Below are 18,352 nucleotides of genomic sequence, written 5' to 3' on the forward strand. Positions count from 1 at the left end.
TTCACCTGGGGACTTGTCCTTCAATTGACCATTGGTAGGTCAAATCTAGCCCCAAATCTGATTGGGATGTGGCTTCTAAAATTTTGGCTTCTAAAATCCTTGGCAATTGCTGCCTAAGCATTCAATCTCTGGCACCGGTCTCAAGGTGGCCGCTAAACCAACAAATTAGGGTTTATAGTAGTAATCACTTTGTTGTCCATCTAATTTGATGAAATGTGGTATTGATGGCTGAGAATTGCTAAGATATTTTGAGGTAAGGTTGGAGGAAAAGAGAGAATGCTGTTGAGAGAGAAAATTCAGGGTTGCACTGCCAAAACTCTTTAAATTTGTTGCTGCCCTAATCGGAGTTGCCCTATTTGCTGTCACCTACTACATAGGAGCTCTAGGATGGTTGTAACTAGCCCAAAATTGTTGTCCCTTGCTTCTCCGGGGTCTTTCTAGGGTTGTTTGCTGTTACTTGCTCCTCCTAGGGCTGCTATGGTCTCCACATTGCAGGTGCAGTGTGTTCCTCTTTGTCAGCCTCTACCAAACTGAGAATGGTTGGAATCCACTCTCTTCAACTTTCAACAGCTTTTTTCCCACTTGCATGGGCAAGTTTTGCCAAGTGGCAGTCTTTCTAATCCATACTTTAGCTATTTTTAGCCGTTTAATTAATTTTCAAAACTAGTTAATTTTGAAAACTAATTCATCCCTTTGACCTTGCCCATAAAATTGATCGTGCCCATCCATAATTTAAATGTCTAGGCCATTTTGATCCCTAAGTGATCCTATGCATTCTTTTACCCTTGAACATGTATTCACTAATTAAATAATGCCTAGTTTCTAGTGTCACCATTGATACTTATTGGTCAAATAATTGATGTAGGTTCAAACAAACACAAGTACAACCTAGCACCTCTCAAGTACAACTTGTTACAACTTTTGCCTCTGGCATTGATTGGTATCTTGGGATCTTAGGCCCCACATAGTGAAATAACTAACCTACACATCACATGTGCAAGTCACATTTGCACATGTGATTTATTCTTAATCAAATGCCAAGCAAAACATCAAAATTTCATGTCCTTGTGACAAAGGAACCTCAGTTTGTGTAATTCTTGAATGCTTTTAGAAAGAATAGCAACAAGAAGAAGAGATCATCATCTAAAGCTTTGATACAACATGAGCTTTTGAAAGAAGAGGTAGTTCCGCCTCAAAATGTATGCAATGTTGAAAATATATAGAAGCAAATGATCCCAATGGGGCAAGCACAATAGATGCAAGACCATCTTGGTAGAGCTAATCCAATGAATTTTAGACAGCAATGTATGCATACAAATGTTGGCTATCCGAGATACTTTGGTGGAGGATCTATTTTCCATGCAATGGCTCAAGGTTCAGCTATGGATATGTATGAGCCAAATCCTTATGGTATGCAACAAGTAATGGATGGAATGCAAGGCCCAATGCGTTCAGGAATGGCAACTAGAATGTGAAATCCAATGTGTAGACATGTTGGCGTGTTGTCTATTTTCCATGCAATGGCTGGTCAAGGTTGAGCTATGTATGACCCAAATCCTTATGGTATGCAGCAAGCAATGGATGGAATGCAAGGCCCAATGCATTCGGCAATGGAAATTGGAATGCGAAATCCAATGTGTAGACATGTTGGCATGATGCTTGGTGCACAATCTGGCATGTATGGTAATGCACATGCTTTTCTGGTATATTTGGGGCTTGTGGAATTAATGCTGGTCATTCAAATGCTCCATTTAATGTTGGTCGTAAGGGGAATGCAGCCAAAGCACCTTTCTTTGCAGCCACATGTTTATGATAACTTGTCATTGAAAGCAAAAGCAAAAGATTATAATGAGGATGACAAGGTGTGAAGCTTAAAGTTTTAGTGGTGCACAAGAATGATTAAAGCTTTGACCTTCATTTAGTAGTTTGAGACGATCTATTCAGGAGGAACTTCATTGTGTCACGGGGATGTGAAATTTTTGAGATGCTTTAATCTTGCTAGTGACATTTGATTAATTTAATCATAAAATGTGCAAGGTTGTAAAGCACATGTGATGCACATGGTAGTTATTTCATCATGTGGGACCTAGGACCCCAAAATATTAGTTGATGCCAAAGGTTGTAATAAGAGTCTTGGAGAAATGCTTTTGAATGGAGGGAACTAATGGTTGGTAGCAAATGCTTTGTTAGATTAGGGGCACGTAGCAAAGCAATGTCCAAAAAGGCAATTTGTAAATGCTACTTTCAGGGTGGTTCAAAGACGAAGAAGCCCTAGACCTCTATTGGTTCGGTCACCCAATGATGATGCTATAGAGCTTTTCTTTGATCTACGAACGCATGCCAATTTTATTTCCATAGACATGGTTGCTTTTCTAGGCATCAGAGGATGAGATGGGTTTCATGGGAGAGATTGGTATGGCATGCAAAGGCCATGCAAAGCCGATCATATCCCTAATTGGAAAGCTTTGGTTGCACATTCAAAGTTATGTGGACTTCAAGGAATTCTTTATTTCTACATTGAAATGGGATGTATTGCTTGGAATGCCTTGGTGTCATTGTATGCATGCAATGATCAATTTCCATGACAAAGTTATTGCCATTTAGCATAAGGGAAAAACTCACACTTTGGATGAAAAGCTTAAAGGGGAATCCATTCTTGTTGTATCAGCTTTGGTCATCTCCAAAGTAATGAAAAATCATCTTTCAGTGTATTTAGTGTTTGCTAAAGATAAGATGATAATGAAGTTGTGAGTAATTTGTCTAAGTTGGATAAGGATCACATGGCATTTTTGCAAGAGCATGCCGATTTCTTTTCAAAGTCACCACCAGGATAGTTGCCACCTAAAAGGCTTGGCAACCATGCCATAGAGAGTGAAGCCTAGTAGGAGGAGATCATGAGCTAGGTTAATGAGCTGTTGGAAAAGCTACCGATTCAGCCTGGTTCTTCTCCTTATTGCTCTCCAATGGTATTGGTGCTGAAGAAGGATGGTTCATGGTGTATGTGCATTGACTATCGCGCACTGAACAAGATCATGATCAAGAATCGGTTTCCAATTCCTAGGATCAATGACATGATGGATAGATTGTAGGGGTCGATAATTTTCAGCTATAGAGAAAAGATGACTTCAGATCCAATGCCTGTAGTGGAAGATCTTAGGAAGCCATTTGTTGTGTAGTGTGATGCCTGTGGTAACATCATTGGGGTTGTTTTAATGCAAGATGGGCATGCAATGACCTATAAAAGTCGTGTTCTCCATGGTGCAAAGAAGAATTTGGAGGTTTTTTGTTGAAAGAAGCAAAATTCAGCGAGTTTGTGACATCCCTTAAAGTGGCTGGGGAGTTTCTACAACAAGATCCAATTGCCGCCAAAGTGTACATATTGCAAATGTAATAATGGTCACATAGTTGAACAATGAAACAAAAAGAGGGCAAGCAGCAAGAAAAGCAGCATGCGCATTATGTGGCCACTCACTCGATCCTGAATAGTGATAGTGTTCCAGATAAGTCGCCCACTACATCCAACAAGGCCCTTATGGTTGCAGGTCAATTATTGTCCTTGGGCAATGTGATAAACCACAACACATGTGTTAATACCTTTTTAACACTTGTGTGGGGTACTCTGTTCAGATTTTAATCCAAAAAGGTTAGTACTTTCTTTTCTTTATGACTCTTTATGAACTACATTTCAAGGGGGTCTGTAACCTTTTTTTTGTGACCTTTTATGTTATCAAGTGCTCACATTGTGCGTACGTAAATACAATTCCCACCATTGAGTGGCTCCATTTATAACATTCTTTTGCACTTAAATTTTGAATTCCCCCAGTTTGCCACGTTAATGCAAGGGCACTATCTGCTTCCTTTGTCCAAGCATGGATAAGCTTGATATTATACTTGCCGTGGAACTTTAGGATGGCAAATTTTTTTTGCCATTGTGGTTGATTCCTTATTGTGAGAGAGATTTGGAGATTTTTAAAAGTTGTGGGGTGCCCACCTGCCATTAGTGATGTTTCAGAGAACCCATTTCATGTCAGTTTGAAAGCTATGAGACGTTTCTAAACTTTTCTTATATATGGAACATGTTTCTTAAACTTTTGACCTTTTTTTTTTCGAGGGCAAAAAGTCTGACTTTCTTCGAGTATTTAAAAGCTTTAAAGCAGTCAAGTTGCTCATCTGTTCTTTGTTCATGTAATATGGATTAGTTTCTTTAGTATGAATTATGATATAGTGACATCTTTGCTTCAAGTTTTTTGTACACAGTTTTATTTATTTACCTTGTTGTATGAAACTTGTTTCTTGCTGTTGCTTAAGCTTCTATGAAACTATTTTGTATGTATGAGACCTCCTTTTTCTGAAACTCCTGGCCAGACATAGGATGACTATAAAGTGGAAATCTTGCCTGCTGGTTAACTCCTGAGGTACTTGCAAGAATCGCCTCGTTGTATGTATGAGACCTCCTTTTTCTGAAACTCCTGGCCAGACATAGGATGACTATAAAGTGGAAATCTTGCCTGCTGGTTAACTCCTGAGGTACTTGCAAGAATCGCCTCGGAAATACTGTCATGAAACTCTCCTAGGAGTCAAGCCTGCCTTGACTCCCCTACTAGGATGGTGAGAATTGGCTCGTAGATAGCACTTAGTTTGGGTGAGCAAAGCGGACAAATCCAATGAGACCCTAATCGAAAAGCTATTCACAAACAAACATGACTACCTTGATATGGGCTCCTAGCATATAATGAGTAAAAGTGTTCACAACTCGTGACCATACACACTTGGTGTCGACCATTTTCTAGCTGTTTTTCCTGATTGGTTTCCACTGTGATTCTGTCACCTCCAATACAAACTGTGAAAGCATGGCCTATCGATCCTTTAGTGTTTCGGAATTTGAAGCTAGAGGTGTCAAAAAAGTTACCACAGGGATAACTGGCTTGTGGCAACCAAGCGTTCATAGCGACGTTGCTTTTTGATCCTTCGATGTCGGCTCTTCCTATCATTGCGAAGCAGAATTCGCCAAGTGTTGGATTGTTCACCCACCAATAGGGAACGTGAGCTGGGTTTAGACTGTCGTGAGACAGGCTAGTTTTACCCTACTGATGAGCGGTGCCGCAATAGTAATTCAACTTAGTACGAGAGGAACCGTTTATTCACATAATTGGTCATTGCGCTTGGTTGAAAAGCCAGTGGCGCGAAGCTACCATTTGTAGGATTATGACTGAACGCCTCTAAGTCAGAATCCATGCTAGACGCGGTGCTCTCTACCTCCCCGGTTGTTACCCGACTGATAGCGCACCATGTTGATTTAAAGTTTGTCCTTTAGCATTCACAAAACATAAGGGTCTGTTGGAACTTCTTTTGGGTTCTATTGTCATCCTATTAAGCTTTGAATAAGGAACTGTTTTCTTTTAAGCTTTTTCTTAGTCATGTAATGCACAAAGTCTATTAGTTCTCACATCAGCTCCTTCATGTGTAGAAGTTGTGTTAAAATCAATTAAAGAACTGCAAAGATTTTGGTTGGAATACTGCAAATGTGATGGGTATTTTTGATTAAATGGGTACAAGTCCCATCGCCATCTGATTAAATGGGAATAACTTTGATCAAGAGCCCGGTGAGTCGTGCTTGTGGTTCCATGTTTTTTGTTTGTGTCTTGTTTGTTTTTTTTTTTGTTCCCGGGGGGGGGGGGGGGGGAGGGGGGGGGGAAGAAGGGGAGATTGCACATATCTTCCATTTTTGATCTTCCTTCAAATATGGTAAGGACACGCATGCTCGTTTGTGCTTCTGAGTGTTCATGCGATTCTTGTTTCATTTTGACATGCAAAGAACTAATTCCATGAGAATGAAAGCTGTAGCACATTTGCATGTTCCAATGTACAAAGATCTGACTTCATGGAATAAAACCTATAGGACATTTGCATGTTCTCTACAATGGGGCAGATGATCTCAATTGCAAGGTGAATTGGGCCTATACAAATTTTAATCCAAAATGCTTTCTTAGGTTTGAGAACAAGGTATTTTTTTCTTGGGACAACAGTGCAATCCTAATTCAAAGGATCTTCAAGAGCTTGATGGTTGTGTAAACACTCTGGGTAGTGCATTTGTCTGGATGTTGGCAGTGGAACTCTTGAATACTATTGTTTAAGTTGTACACAACCCTTTACAAATGTGCATGAATGTGGATGATTCCACTAGCTTTCCTGCCTACAGTCTAATTAAAGGATCTGTAAAAGTTAGATGTTCAAGCTCTAAGCTGATTGTTGAAGGCAGATCACTTTCGAGATTAGATGGACATTTGGTCTATATCTTATTCTTTGGACCTTTGTTGACAGTTGAAGCGACTGAAGCTGCGAAAAAACAATTGGGATTGTGAAACATATGAGTTTGATGATGTTTTAACTGAATTTGCTTCTCAAAAACGGGTGTACGAAGCTGTGGCAAAGCCAGTTATTGAGGTAAATGACTTACTACATGTCTATTGTGGGAGTGTGCCTATGCCAATTGTAACACACACACACACACACACACATTCTCTCTCTCTCTCTCTCTCTGTGGATTGTTTCATAGGCCACTTATTGTAATGCTATCTTCACCTTACTGATTAGATGACACTAGACATGGATGTACTTTGGATTTTGTCTCATAGGCCACATTGGCCTTATGTAGACGTTAATATATCTTTCTTTCTTTCTTCTCTGTGTGTGCATGCCTACACACATGATGGTTTGGTAAAAAACAATGGTCTCTTTCATGGATGTACTAGAAATGGTTTCCTTATTGTAACAAAAGCTCTTTGAAATAGGCCACCAGAAGCAATGTAAACAAATTTAAGTTGCAGTTTATGCATCTGTTACCAAGGAGCATCAATCAGCTGAGTAATGTAACTTATGCCATGAATGCCATGAAAGCAATTGGCATATCAAGCCATCCTGGTGCCATGTCTTTCAAAGATTGGAAAACACCTGGAGGAGCGTAGTTGAGTATAGTTCAGGCCTCTACTCTGATCCATGTGGGAGCTTCAATCTTCTTTCTCCTGGCAAGTTATAACCCTCCAATTGTCTATAACTGTTTAAAGGAGTAAGATGTTCTCTTATTGAGGCAGATGCAGAGGCCATTACTATTGTCATTTTACAAGATAGCCCAGCTAGGAATCTAACCTTATCGTTCTTGAGAATGGCTACAAGGAAGTTATGATTCAGAGAATTTCTTCTCTCCATTGCTCTTGTTGAAATCAATGATCACTGATCATCCTCTAGCTGTTTCTCTTTCTGCCGTAAAGATTATTCATCTTGCTGCCTTCTGAATGAGCATGCATTATTTTAATCCTACTGGAGTTGCATACCACAACTCTTGCTGCCTGAATAAGCATGCATTATTTTAAACCTACTGAAGTTGCCTGCCACAACATATTGTCAGCAGTCCGAGGTTCATGTATTCTTTCTGCCTCTTTGCAGTTCTTGGCCATTCTAGTTTCTTGCTGTTGCAACTGTAAGCAATCTGCCCTGCCCTCCAGTTGACTTGATCATTCAAATTTTAGGATCTCACTTGTCCAAAATTGGAATAGTTGTCTTCATTCATTTCAGGCACTTTATCCCTCATTCCCAACTTTAACCATTACATTCTTAAGTGTTACCTCTTTTTCTGTTCACTTGCCTAAGGTCCAAGCTTTATCGAACCAATGTATGAGCTCTTTGTATAGTGCAATACCGAGTGCTTTTATTAGTAAGTGGCAAGTTTTTGGTGAAATCATTTGTAGCTGTTTATGTAGTGCACCAGCAAGAAGATTGGAGTTTGCCTTTCCATATTTAAACAAGTGAATTATAGAATCTGCAAGAAATTCCAATTAGTATATAGTTGGCTTTTACTTGACACCCTATCATACTGCATCATAGATTTGAAATGTTATGCCAGAGGAATAAATATGAACCATGTTAATCATGAGGAATAAATATGAACCATGTTAATCTTTTGTGACACACAGAATTTTGAGAAAATATGCTTTTGTTATAAGGATCTTGAATTAGTGACTGACGACGTCACCTCAAATGTTTTGCAGAGTGTTCTGGAAGGTTATAATGGGACAATCATGGCTTATGGGCAGACAGGAACAGGCAAGACTTTTACACTAGGAAGATTAAGCGAGGAGGACAACTCATCCCGCGGAATCATAGTGCGTTCTATGGAGGACATTTTAGCAGACATATCTCCAGAGCATGATTCTGTAGATGTCTCATACTTGCAGGTATAGGTGTTATATATTCTCATCAAGCTTCTAAAGAAATATATCGAATACTTGCTTTACCTGTAGGTTGAATGCACATGACCATCTCAAAAAGATGGGAGAAATCCCAAGTTTCTCATTATTAGCTTATTAGACTAAGGTTGGCGGTGGTTTGTTTCCAATGCAATCTGATAATATACATTAATCACACTTGCCAACCATTATCATACTTCCTAAGGACTATCATCTGTATAAGTGACCATTGGCCAACTAACAAAGCTTGAGTAGTTTCTGATTAGAAGACATGGCTGGAGGTTGCGTAAATTAGTGATTAGTCACTGTTTCACATTGTTTTATATGTTGAGGTTTAAACAAGTGTATTTAGATGAGTGACAGAGAGAGCTGCACGTGACGTATACTTTTGCAGATAATTTGGCATTTAGCGACTTGCTCATAGCCTGTTAGAAATGATAAGAAGTGCATTATAGCTTACTTGATTTGCCAAACCAAAAGCTAGCAATGGGCTGTTATAAATTATAAGAACCTTCTCTTTCTATAAAACTCCCAAAGGTCTACAATGTCTTTTGTATGAGGGTATACAACCAAACAGAAGAGAGTGGTATTACCAGGTTGGCAGCTTGGATGGAGAGCAATGTCATAAAGAGACAAGGATTGGGATGGAAAAGCCCCAATGGTCGTTGGATGTTAGTAGAGCAACTTAATCTCCCTTCCGTTTTTGAAGGAGAAAGGACCCAGCTTACAGATGTGTAAGAGGGGCTTTTGCCTTTTCCCCTTTCTTCGATATTGCCATGTAGCTTCCCTGGTACTGGTAATTTCAGAGGACTCTATTGGCTGATTGCAATATGTCTTGTTCCAAGCACCCCAATCTGCTATGCTTGTCTGCAAGAAGTCTGTTGTTGGGACAATCGTCAATATAGTCCAGAACTCTTAATAAATTTTCAGGGGAAAAAAAACTCTTAATTGTTTAGGGAATCTGATTGTTACTCTATGCTGCAAACTAGAAATATTATTGGTATTTACATGTTCATTATACTCATTACGTTTTTCTAACTGATCATTGCCTAGTGATTCCTTTCTTACATTTACCAAGGAATGCGTACCAGTGATTATCTGTATATGTGTTGAATCAGTTATACATGGAAACCGTTCAAGATCTTCTTTCACCTGGTAAAGACAATATTCCCATTGTTGAAGATTCAAAAACAGGGGATGTATCTGTGCCTGGAGCTACTGTCATACAAATAGAAGACCAAGCCAGCTTTGTGAAGCTCCTGCAGTTAGGTGAAGCGAACCGTTTTGCAGCAAACACCAAACTGAATACAGAGTCTTCACGTAGCCATGCAATTTTGATGGTAACTTCAGGATTGGTGATGTTTTAATAGTATCCCATTGTTAAATTGGTTCTTTCCCTGTCCAGGCTTTTCACCGGACTTCATTTACCTTTTTTTTTATATTCTAATGTTTATGCTTTTGAATCATTTGACATGCTTACATTCTTATTTGATCGTTTACTCTTACCAAAGATCAACATCAAGCGGCATGTCAAGAGAATGGTAGAAAGAGAAGTCAATGGGGCTATTTTATGTGTGGGTAAAGGTTTTCTTGCTCCTACCATAAGAAAGAGCAAACTTGTGGTGGTTGATCTTGCTGGATCTGAACGGCTAGACAAGTCTGGTATGTGCTAACCTGTAATGTCTCCAGTATATCTTATGATGAAGTACTGATTGCCTGGATGGACACGAACTGTTTACACATTTGTAGGAAGTGAGGGGCATGCTTTGGAAGAAGCCAAGTCAATAAATTTGTCACTCACTGCACTTGGCAAGTGCATCAATGCTTTAGCTGAGGGAAGCATGCATGTTCCTACAAGAGATTCAAAGCTTACAAGACTTCTTCGTGATTCTTTTGGAGGTTTACCCTTTAACCATAGATGCTATTCAAAAAAATTGTTCTATATTCAACTTTTAAGTATGTATAGTGTGACTGCTCTTGCAAAGGAGCTCTGAATTATTGTCAACCACATGTGCGGAGGTTGGGGGAGGGAGGGGAGACAAGGAAGGGGGTGGGGGAGGGAGGGATGCTTTGCCACTTGCGTGTAAGAGGAGAGGTGTAAAGTTTGACCATTCCTGGCGTCATTAGATGTTCCCTACATCAATCTCTTTATGATTTTTTTCAGCTGGAGTGCAAGGATCAAGGAAGTAGATGTGCTCCCACAGTTTGTTTGTGTTACACTCTACTGACTGCAATCAGTATTGTACTACACTAACCATGCAGAACAATGGTTATGGTGAGCATAAGGATGGTGGCTTACCTTTTCTGATACTTCTGCTCATGAGTGTTTTTCCTTTTCCTTCTTCTGTTTGAGCTGTGCCTCCATATACACATCCTCCTGCCACTGAAACAATTCAGTTAGTCCTGTTTGTAGGTAAATGATGCGTTTCAGTTATCTTAAATTTCCACCCTTCTCAAACGGTCTCTGGCACACTGCATATTGCAGTTTTCTCCCTCTTTTCAACCTTGTTTCTGGGCAGATGAGGTGCTTCATGATGACTATCATGAAATCCAAACCGAACAGAAATATGACTGAAGTTTACAATGTCAGAAGTATCTTGCCACCAGTGCAGAAGTCATACTCTTCCAGGCGAAGGAATTCCTGCAATGATGTAGCCCAGAGGCTCAAACCGGATTGGGGGGACTGGCTGTGGTAATTGTGTACTACATACTACTAGAGGCATTTTCAAGGTGGTTTTGTTGGATGCTTAGCATAAACAACTACTATTGGGAAATTCCATTATTTTGTGGTGGTAAGATGGCACACTTTTTGCCATGCATACCTACTAAAGGATCAGGGACTTACCAGAACACAAAATGTTAGTTTGGTAGAAGTGCTAGATTCCCAGTTTCACGATGCTTTTCATGGACTAGCAGAAACATTTTGGACAGGTTATTTATAACCCTTGAATCATGGCTAACATGATAGGTGTAGCACATAGATCCTCCTGCTCTAGAACTTGCAACGTGGGATATACATCAGGCTACAGATTCTATTATTGTGGATTCTGAAAATGCTCCTATGGAGGAAAATATTTGTTAAGTTGCAAGTGTTGGATGCATTATTTGTCACAAGTTTCAGCATGGTTCATCTGAAGCCAGTTTCAACAATGTGCAAAATCTCACTGTTAAGTCTGTGTCTCTAAAGCTTGTTATTTTATGACACTATTGGTTGTCACAGAAAGCATTGTAACAGTGGAAAATGTGATGTGAATGGCTCATTCTTTGACAGAAGGTAAGACTAACAAACTCCTGAACACACGAATTGGTTTAGTGCATTTATGGCCCTTACAGTTGAGGGCATGGACAGAAAATTAACAAGATATGGCATCTCCTATCCCAACAGCTGATTGTTTAGAAAGGAGGCTCAAGTGTGGAAATTCTTTGCATTGGAAACATGAAGACATCCATTATAGATAAATCATTTAATGCATAGGGGGATAAACAGCTTTTTATTTATGTAAATGCATACAATAAAGTTCATACTTTGTAAGAGTATGATATTTTTCAGATACATTGGATATTAACTAACCTGCTTGCATGCTTGTACATAATGGTGTGCACAGCAGATGAATTTCTGTGGCCGCCGGAGTGCCCTTGGATGAATGATGGACTAAAGGTTGTTTTTTGCCTTTATGGTGTAGTCCACAATGCAGCTTAACGATTTGATACCTTTGCAGTTGAGTTTTCTGTAGAAGATGCCATATGATAATAGGCTGCTGACATTTGTTAGATATGAGAACATTATCTAGTTGTCTATCTGCTGCATCATCATAGCACCTAATTAGCTTACATTTTTAGTATTTGGTGCTAGGTAATAGGCTGTTGCCATCTCTCCCACTAGGCCATTGTTGTAGTACCTGTGTTTTTGTTGTCTAGGAGGCCATCTATATCAACAAACATCTCTCTTTTTGTCGTTTTAGTTCGTGATACTCTGGTGATCAGCGTTTGGTATTTTTCGCACTTTGACACTGACTGGTGGTCACAACACTTGGGATTCGTCTCTGGTTGACGTCACTCTTCGACCCTGCATTGCTCCGTCCTTGGGCATTTTGTACACTCTTACATTTATTTACAACATTCATTCACTTTAGAGTTTCTTCTCTCTGTGTTTGTCTTTGTATTTGAGTTTTGAGTTTTTTGCGTTTTGCGTTTTGTGTTTAGGATTTAAGTTTTGCTTGTCTTTGTCTAAGTCTTTGTGTTTCAGTCTTGGTTGTACATGCTGTGTTTTCTTAGTGCAAATGCTAGCATATCTTCACATCATATCATAGTCGGTGCTTTTCTAAAGAGTATCTTGCGGTGATTGTGGAGGCTAGTCTTTGTGTGAGACTCAGAAACGACTTGATTTTGACTCATAATGTCTGAGGCATCTTCGTCTTTTTGGATTCTATGACGCCCTATCAACCTTCTCCATCATTGGAGGCTCTAAGAAGGCATTATGATTCGGAGGAGGAGGTAGACACACCTTCACCTTTACCATCTTCTTCTTCTCATTTTAGTCATCTTACAGATGAAGAGTTTGAGAGTACTTGCGCATCACATACAATTCGTTTTACACTCCTCCAAGAAGTGCTCCTCCAAGAAGTGCTACTACTTCATCTGGACTGATGAGTGAGATTGGCCATCTCTTTGATCTTGGAGGGACCACGATATTCGGCATGTCTTGTGATCCATCTCCGTTATCTTAGCTAGTCCTTATGTTAGGTTCATATAACTCTTTTGAATTGTATGAGCCAAAACCCTATCTTGTTTCTCCTTTTGGTATGCATGATTCGAATGGTTTTCAGTATGTTAACTTTTATAGGGGAGACTCTTGAAGCAAACACTCTTCATCAGGTATATCTCTACCATTTTGTTTCATTTGAGTAAGTAAACCACACTTCTAAACTCCCTCCCATCCCACCACTATCTTCTCCACATTTTGATTTACCTTACATATTCATTCCAAAATCTACATTCCATTTCCGCTCAAAGCAAACTAGGGGTTGAATCTTCCATCTTTGCTCCTAATACCTTCTCATTCTCCTTGCCACCATCTACTTACCCTCCATTCACTCCACCTCTTGGTGTATCATTAGGGGGAATGCCACCCTTTAACACTATGCCTTCCACATATTCCTACTTTACCACATTCTTCCACTCTAGGATTGTTGTGATGGGAATCCCCCTCACTATCCCTGGACACTCACAAATTGCCCACACGACCTTTCAAACACAGGGATATCCATCTTCTGCTTATGGACTGTCGTCACATATCCCTTGGATCACTCCTACGTAGGGATTTCTATCCATTGCTCCCCATGTCTCTATCCCTCCACCATGGGCTCTATAGGTAATTACCATGCCCATATCCAATCCGCCCTTGCCCACATTTGGATCCGTTATGCACACTTCTTGTATGCATGGTGGGCACTTTGGGATTACTTCCCAAGTGTACTCCAATCCATTTCGTATCCTCTTAATCCACCCTGCCTTCATTACACATCTCCATCTCCTAGTACTACCACTCCTGTTGCCATGTCCAATAATGCCTTTACCGATAAAACTCGTTTTAACGGTTCGAACTTCACCACTTGATTGAACTTCATGCAATAAGTGCTCAAATCTTAGGGATATTGGGATCTCGTTGTTGATATCGAGCCCCTCGATTAGATCACCTTTATCACATCTGTCAATGGAGAGCCTGCAATGCTATAACCAATGTTGAGTTAATGCAGGGGTTGCTTCTTGAGTTTCACTCTCAATTACAACATTTTTCCCTTGTATCTGAGCATTGAAGTCATCTCATTGATTGCTATGCAGCTCGAGATCGCACTCGATGTATCAATCTCAATTTTGAGCCTTAGGGATGATTTGAAAGTCAAGTTGGCCAAATATTGACCGTTACTCATTGAGTTTGCTAGTACTAGCTCCCTAAAGTCAGACAATGATCTCGTCATGTTTTTCTTGAACAAGTTGCTCGATAAATACTTCCATTTTATCTACATATGATCTCACTACTTAGATTGCTAACCTTCTACAAGTTTGAGTGTTAGTTTTTGCATTATGCAAGGTTTTATGATCAAGTCCACAAGAAGTCCTCCACACATATCCATTCACAGGGAGTGAGGGTTGGTTGCCTCTTCTTCGGGAGGGAAAACTAATAGTGGTAAGAACTCACAAGATGCGAAGGCAAAACAAAACAAGGGTAATACCACTTCCTCCAATGAAAACAAAGAAACATGACCCCTTTGGCAGCAAATTTCTAAGAAAAATAGGTTTAACACACACTCCTTGTGGTCCGGACCATGTGGACGAGGAGTGTTGTACCAAGGTCCAGGGTCTTCCTCCTAGAAAACCACAGTAGATTGCTGTGACGGCCTCCACTCCGATTGTCCAGTCGATGGTGGCCACACACTTAGCTTTTTAGTTTTAGACTTCTGTTGGATATTTACATACTCATTGCTTTGCACTTAGCTTTGCTTTCTTTTATTTTATTTTCAGTTTTATTTTTTGGAGCATCTCACTACTTACATTTGTGCTTGTAAATTATGATCCCTTTCTAGGGTTTTGTTTTTCAGTGTAGGGCTAACATGCAACTTGCACTAGTCCTTTTTGAGCTAGAGATAGGAGATGCGCGCCGTTCCTTTCATGGTTCCATCTACTTGGAGTTTTGCTCTTCTAATAGCATGGAGGCTTCTCCTCTCGTGGTGGATTATGTAACATCTCACTTGATGCTATCATGATAGTGACTTCTATCCTTGCTCTTTTAGTAGGGATGCTTTAGCATTTTCATCCACATGGTTCTCGGTACCACATGAAGACCGACATCCTCAGGCTCCTCTTTCTTCAAGCTGAGAGGGGATTCCTACCCTTCTTTGTATTCTATAGGTTTCGGCACTTGTCTTTAACATTGGCCTTTCCCCCCCTGTTTTACCTTTTCCTATGTATTGCATGATTTCATCATCTTTGTACTAGGGCGCTTGGGCAAGTGAACAATTTTCCCACGAGGGACATTGTCCAAGTGGCACCTACTGCATGAGCATTTTTCAGCTTGTAACATACTATGCATTCCATTGTGTAGAGCACTATTGGACAGATCCTAAGCTGTTTCCATTGATGGATTACACTACCATTTTTTTCACGTGATACTTCATCACATTTTCCTCGTCATTGACTTTCTTGAGTGGTTGGGTCAGCTTATATAGCTTTGTGATGTGTTGGGTGTATCATTCCTACTTCCGTCTTTTGGGTCATTGTTACTTAATGGTTGCTACCCCTAAAATCAACTTTTTACTGAAAACAAAAAAAAGTTCAATGTGGTTCCATCTGCCTTTGTAGGGCTTGGTAGGCCATTGGGCGGTTGACAAGCATCGTTTTTTGATACCCTGTCCTCTCTGGGGTGACTACTTAGACTCCTTTGGTAAGATAACCATCGCATCTATAGTCTTGGTAGGCCATTGGGTAGTTGACGTGCACCATTAGTCCGATGCCTTGGTTGCTTTGGGGTGGGATGCCTTGGGATAAACATTACAGGCCTTTCCTTTTAGGCTCAGTTTTGGGCTTGAGAGGGGGCGTTGAGCTAAAACATGCTTACAGCTGATTAGCATTTTTAAACAACCACAAAACACGCTTAATTAATGAAAATGCAAATTTGGTGCGCGGTCCGAGAGAGTTTTAGTGATCCCCCCAAACCCTAAGATTTTGGGACACCCTTCGACATCTATAAATAGACAGGTTGCCCACCATTCGGTTTTATCCTTTTGTGTAGGTTTCTCACTCTATCGTGTAGATTTCAGCCATCTACCATCTGTTGTCCAACCGTCACTGACTGCAGCCCATCATTATCTAGCCCTAGGTGGCTTGTTTTCAGCCATCGCCCTGGTTTTTGGAGGTCTCCATCTACTACATCATCGTAGCACCTGATTAGTCTGTGTTTTCAGCATTTGGTGCGAGGCAATAGGCTGCTGCTATCTTTCCCATTGGGCCAGCGTTGTTGTACTTTCATTTTTGCTGTCTTGCAAGCCGTCTACATCAGCAAACACCTCTCTTGTTGTCGCTTCAGTCCTTTGACACTCTGGTGATCAACGTTTGGTGTTTCTTGCACTCCAACACTTAAACTAGTGGTCACAGCATTTGGGATCCGTCTTCGGTGGACATCACTCTCCGACACTGCATTGCTGTGCCCTTACGAATTTTATACACTCTTACATTCATTCACTTCAGAGTTTCTTCTCTTTGTGTTTGTCTCTATGTTTGAGTTTTGAGTTTTGAGTTTTGTGTTTTGTGATTTGTGTTTAGGGTTTGAGTCTTGCTTGTCTTAGTCTAAGTCTTTGTGTTTTCGTCTTGGTCGTACATGCTATGTTTTCTCAGTGCAAATCCTAGCATATCTTCACAATACATTCATCCCAGGATAGACGTGTGCTCACTAGTGGGTGTAAGGGACAATGGTAATGGGTGGGACTCCTGATGGTGATGTACCAGGTTGCAGAGTGACACTCACCTGTAGGTATCTAACTAAAAAAGAAAAAGTGCTAGGAATGGAAATAGATGATCCTAATTCTATTATGCTTGATGCAGATGTGGAGTTTAGATCTAAGCTATTGAAAGAAAATGAAAGAGAATTCGCAGAAGAGGATGGGATGGGAGGGAATAACAAATCTTCAATATCAACTCCATGCTTAAATGAAAATAAAGGTACAATGTCAAGTATACTTGTGGATGTACCTCTATCTAGAGCCTTCTGTATTGAAGTTAACATAATCAAACCTTTCATGATCGGGATTTTGCACACCAAACAAAGAAACAAGGAAGGGTTTTATTTCATATAACTCAAAAGGGTTATACAAACCTGCCACAAGGCTTGGCTATGATGAAGAAGATGGGTCATTGTTTGTCCAAAATGTACCTTGTTCTCCTTGAATGGAGAGCTAGCTAGCATCACCAACTCATCCCGCTTGATACAGAAGTCTCCTAGGAGAGTTCGGATTGTAGTAGAATATCTGATACACATGAGATTCTTTGAACTCCCTTTTTGCCATGAGCCCTACATCTGGCCAAGAAGGTAAAAAAGAAGCTGGTGTGCCGTCCTTCTCCTTGAGAGTATAATGTCTCCTCAAGGTCTCCATTGATGGACAAACTTGAAAAGATACTCTAAGATCCCAATAGGAAGGAGTCTTAGACATTGTAAATTGGTTACGTGTCATTTGTGTATCTTGTTTTTTGTTCTGACTACATGCTTGACATTGATTTGACCTCCATTAAGGTTGCATTTATTGTTACTAGACTTACTTGGAGGTTGCATGTTATGTTTTGGGATCCATTGGAATATGACACACTCTTTTACTCATAGTATCTACCCCGGTCCTAGAGACACAAGAGTTTGGGGGTCTATTTTACCTAGCATAGCGTTTTTGCTGCTTTTAGCGTTGTATTCATTCATTATTTAAATTTCTTTCATCTTTTGTGTTCATTGTCTTTTGTTAACCATAATCCTAACTCTATCTCTTTATCAATCTTTGTGTTTGTCCTATGATTGTGTTTATATTCTGTAGTCCAACATTTCTTTATATGGTACTAGAGCTAGGTACATATTAAAGAAACCTAGGCCCTTGATTGGAAAGGTCCGCTTTAGAAATAAGAACTACAAAGAGAAGATCGCATCAAACACTCCCATATCAACCTAGTTGTGCCAAAGTAACCTATGTCGAGAACGGAGTAGGAGTGGGTTCCACGACCTACCTTGCATGATTTTGATACGAGTGGAGATACTTTTGACTACCCTAAAGAGACATGACCTTAATCCTATTACAAATGAGGAGTTGTAATTCATCACGGCTTATAGAGCCAAGAAGATCGAAGAGCTTGACGGAAGAAAAACATTTCGACAATGATTCTTTCTCATTAGATATTGTGTATAGATTTGGTGATGTTGCAAGGTGGAGATCTCCATTAAGGATGGGCCTCCCTATTAGAGAAAGAGATTTGGAGCATGTCTCTTTTTTTTGGATATTTTTATCTACTCTGGTGCAAGATACATGAGTTTTGAATTTTCTTCCTTTTTCTTTTACTTCTCCTTGTTTGTGGCATTT

General features: G+C 40.0%; 1 protein-coding gene across 7 annotated transcripts in view; it reads left to right on the forward strand.

Annotated features, from left to right (window-relative positions):
• Positions 1-18,352, forward strand: part of LOC148025350 (kinesin-like protein KIN-UB) — a 90,508-nt gene that overhangs the window by 31,605 nt on the left and 40,551 nt on the right. For 6 of the 7 annotated variants that reach the window (XR_015693054.1, XM_087692395.1, XM_087692393.1 and 3 more), the window contains 5 exons: positions 6,322-6,444; positions 8,046-8,231; positions 9,362-9,583; positions 9,755-9,905; positions 9,993-10,142. Coding sequence is in view for 6 of the 7 variants with exons in the window: in XM_087692395.1 (XP_087548521.1) it covers positions 6,322-6,444; positions 8,046-8,231; positions 9,362-9,583; positions 9,755-9,905; positions 9,993-10,142 (832 nt within the window). In the remaining variant the exon portion in view is untranslated. The remainder of the gene's footprint in view (positions 1-6,321; positions 6,445-8,045; positions 8,232-9,361; positions 9,584-9,754; positions 9,906-9,992; positions 10,143-18,352) is intronic. The other variant, XM_087692394.1, reaches the window with a different exon arrangement.

The sequence above is a fragment of the Lygodium microphyllum genome, chromosome 14, assembly GCF_053477565.2.
Source record: "Lygodium microphyllum isolate KBCC chromosome 14, Lygodium_microphyllum_v1.1.10, whole genome shotgun sequence".
Taxonomy (NCBI): domain Eukaryota; kingdom Viridiplantae; phylum Streptophyta; class Polypodiopsida; order Schizaeales; family Lygodiaceae; genus Lygodium; species Lygodium microphyllum.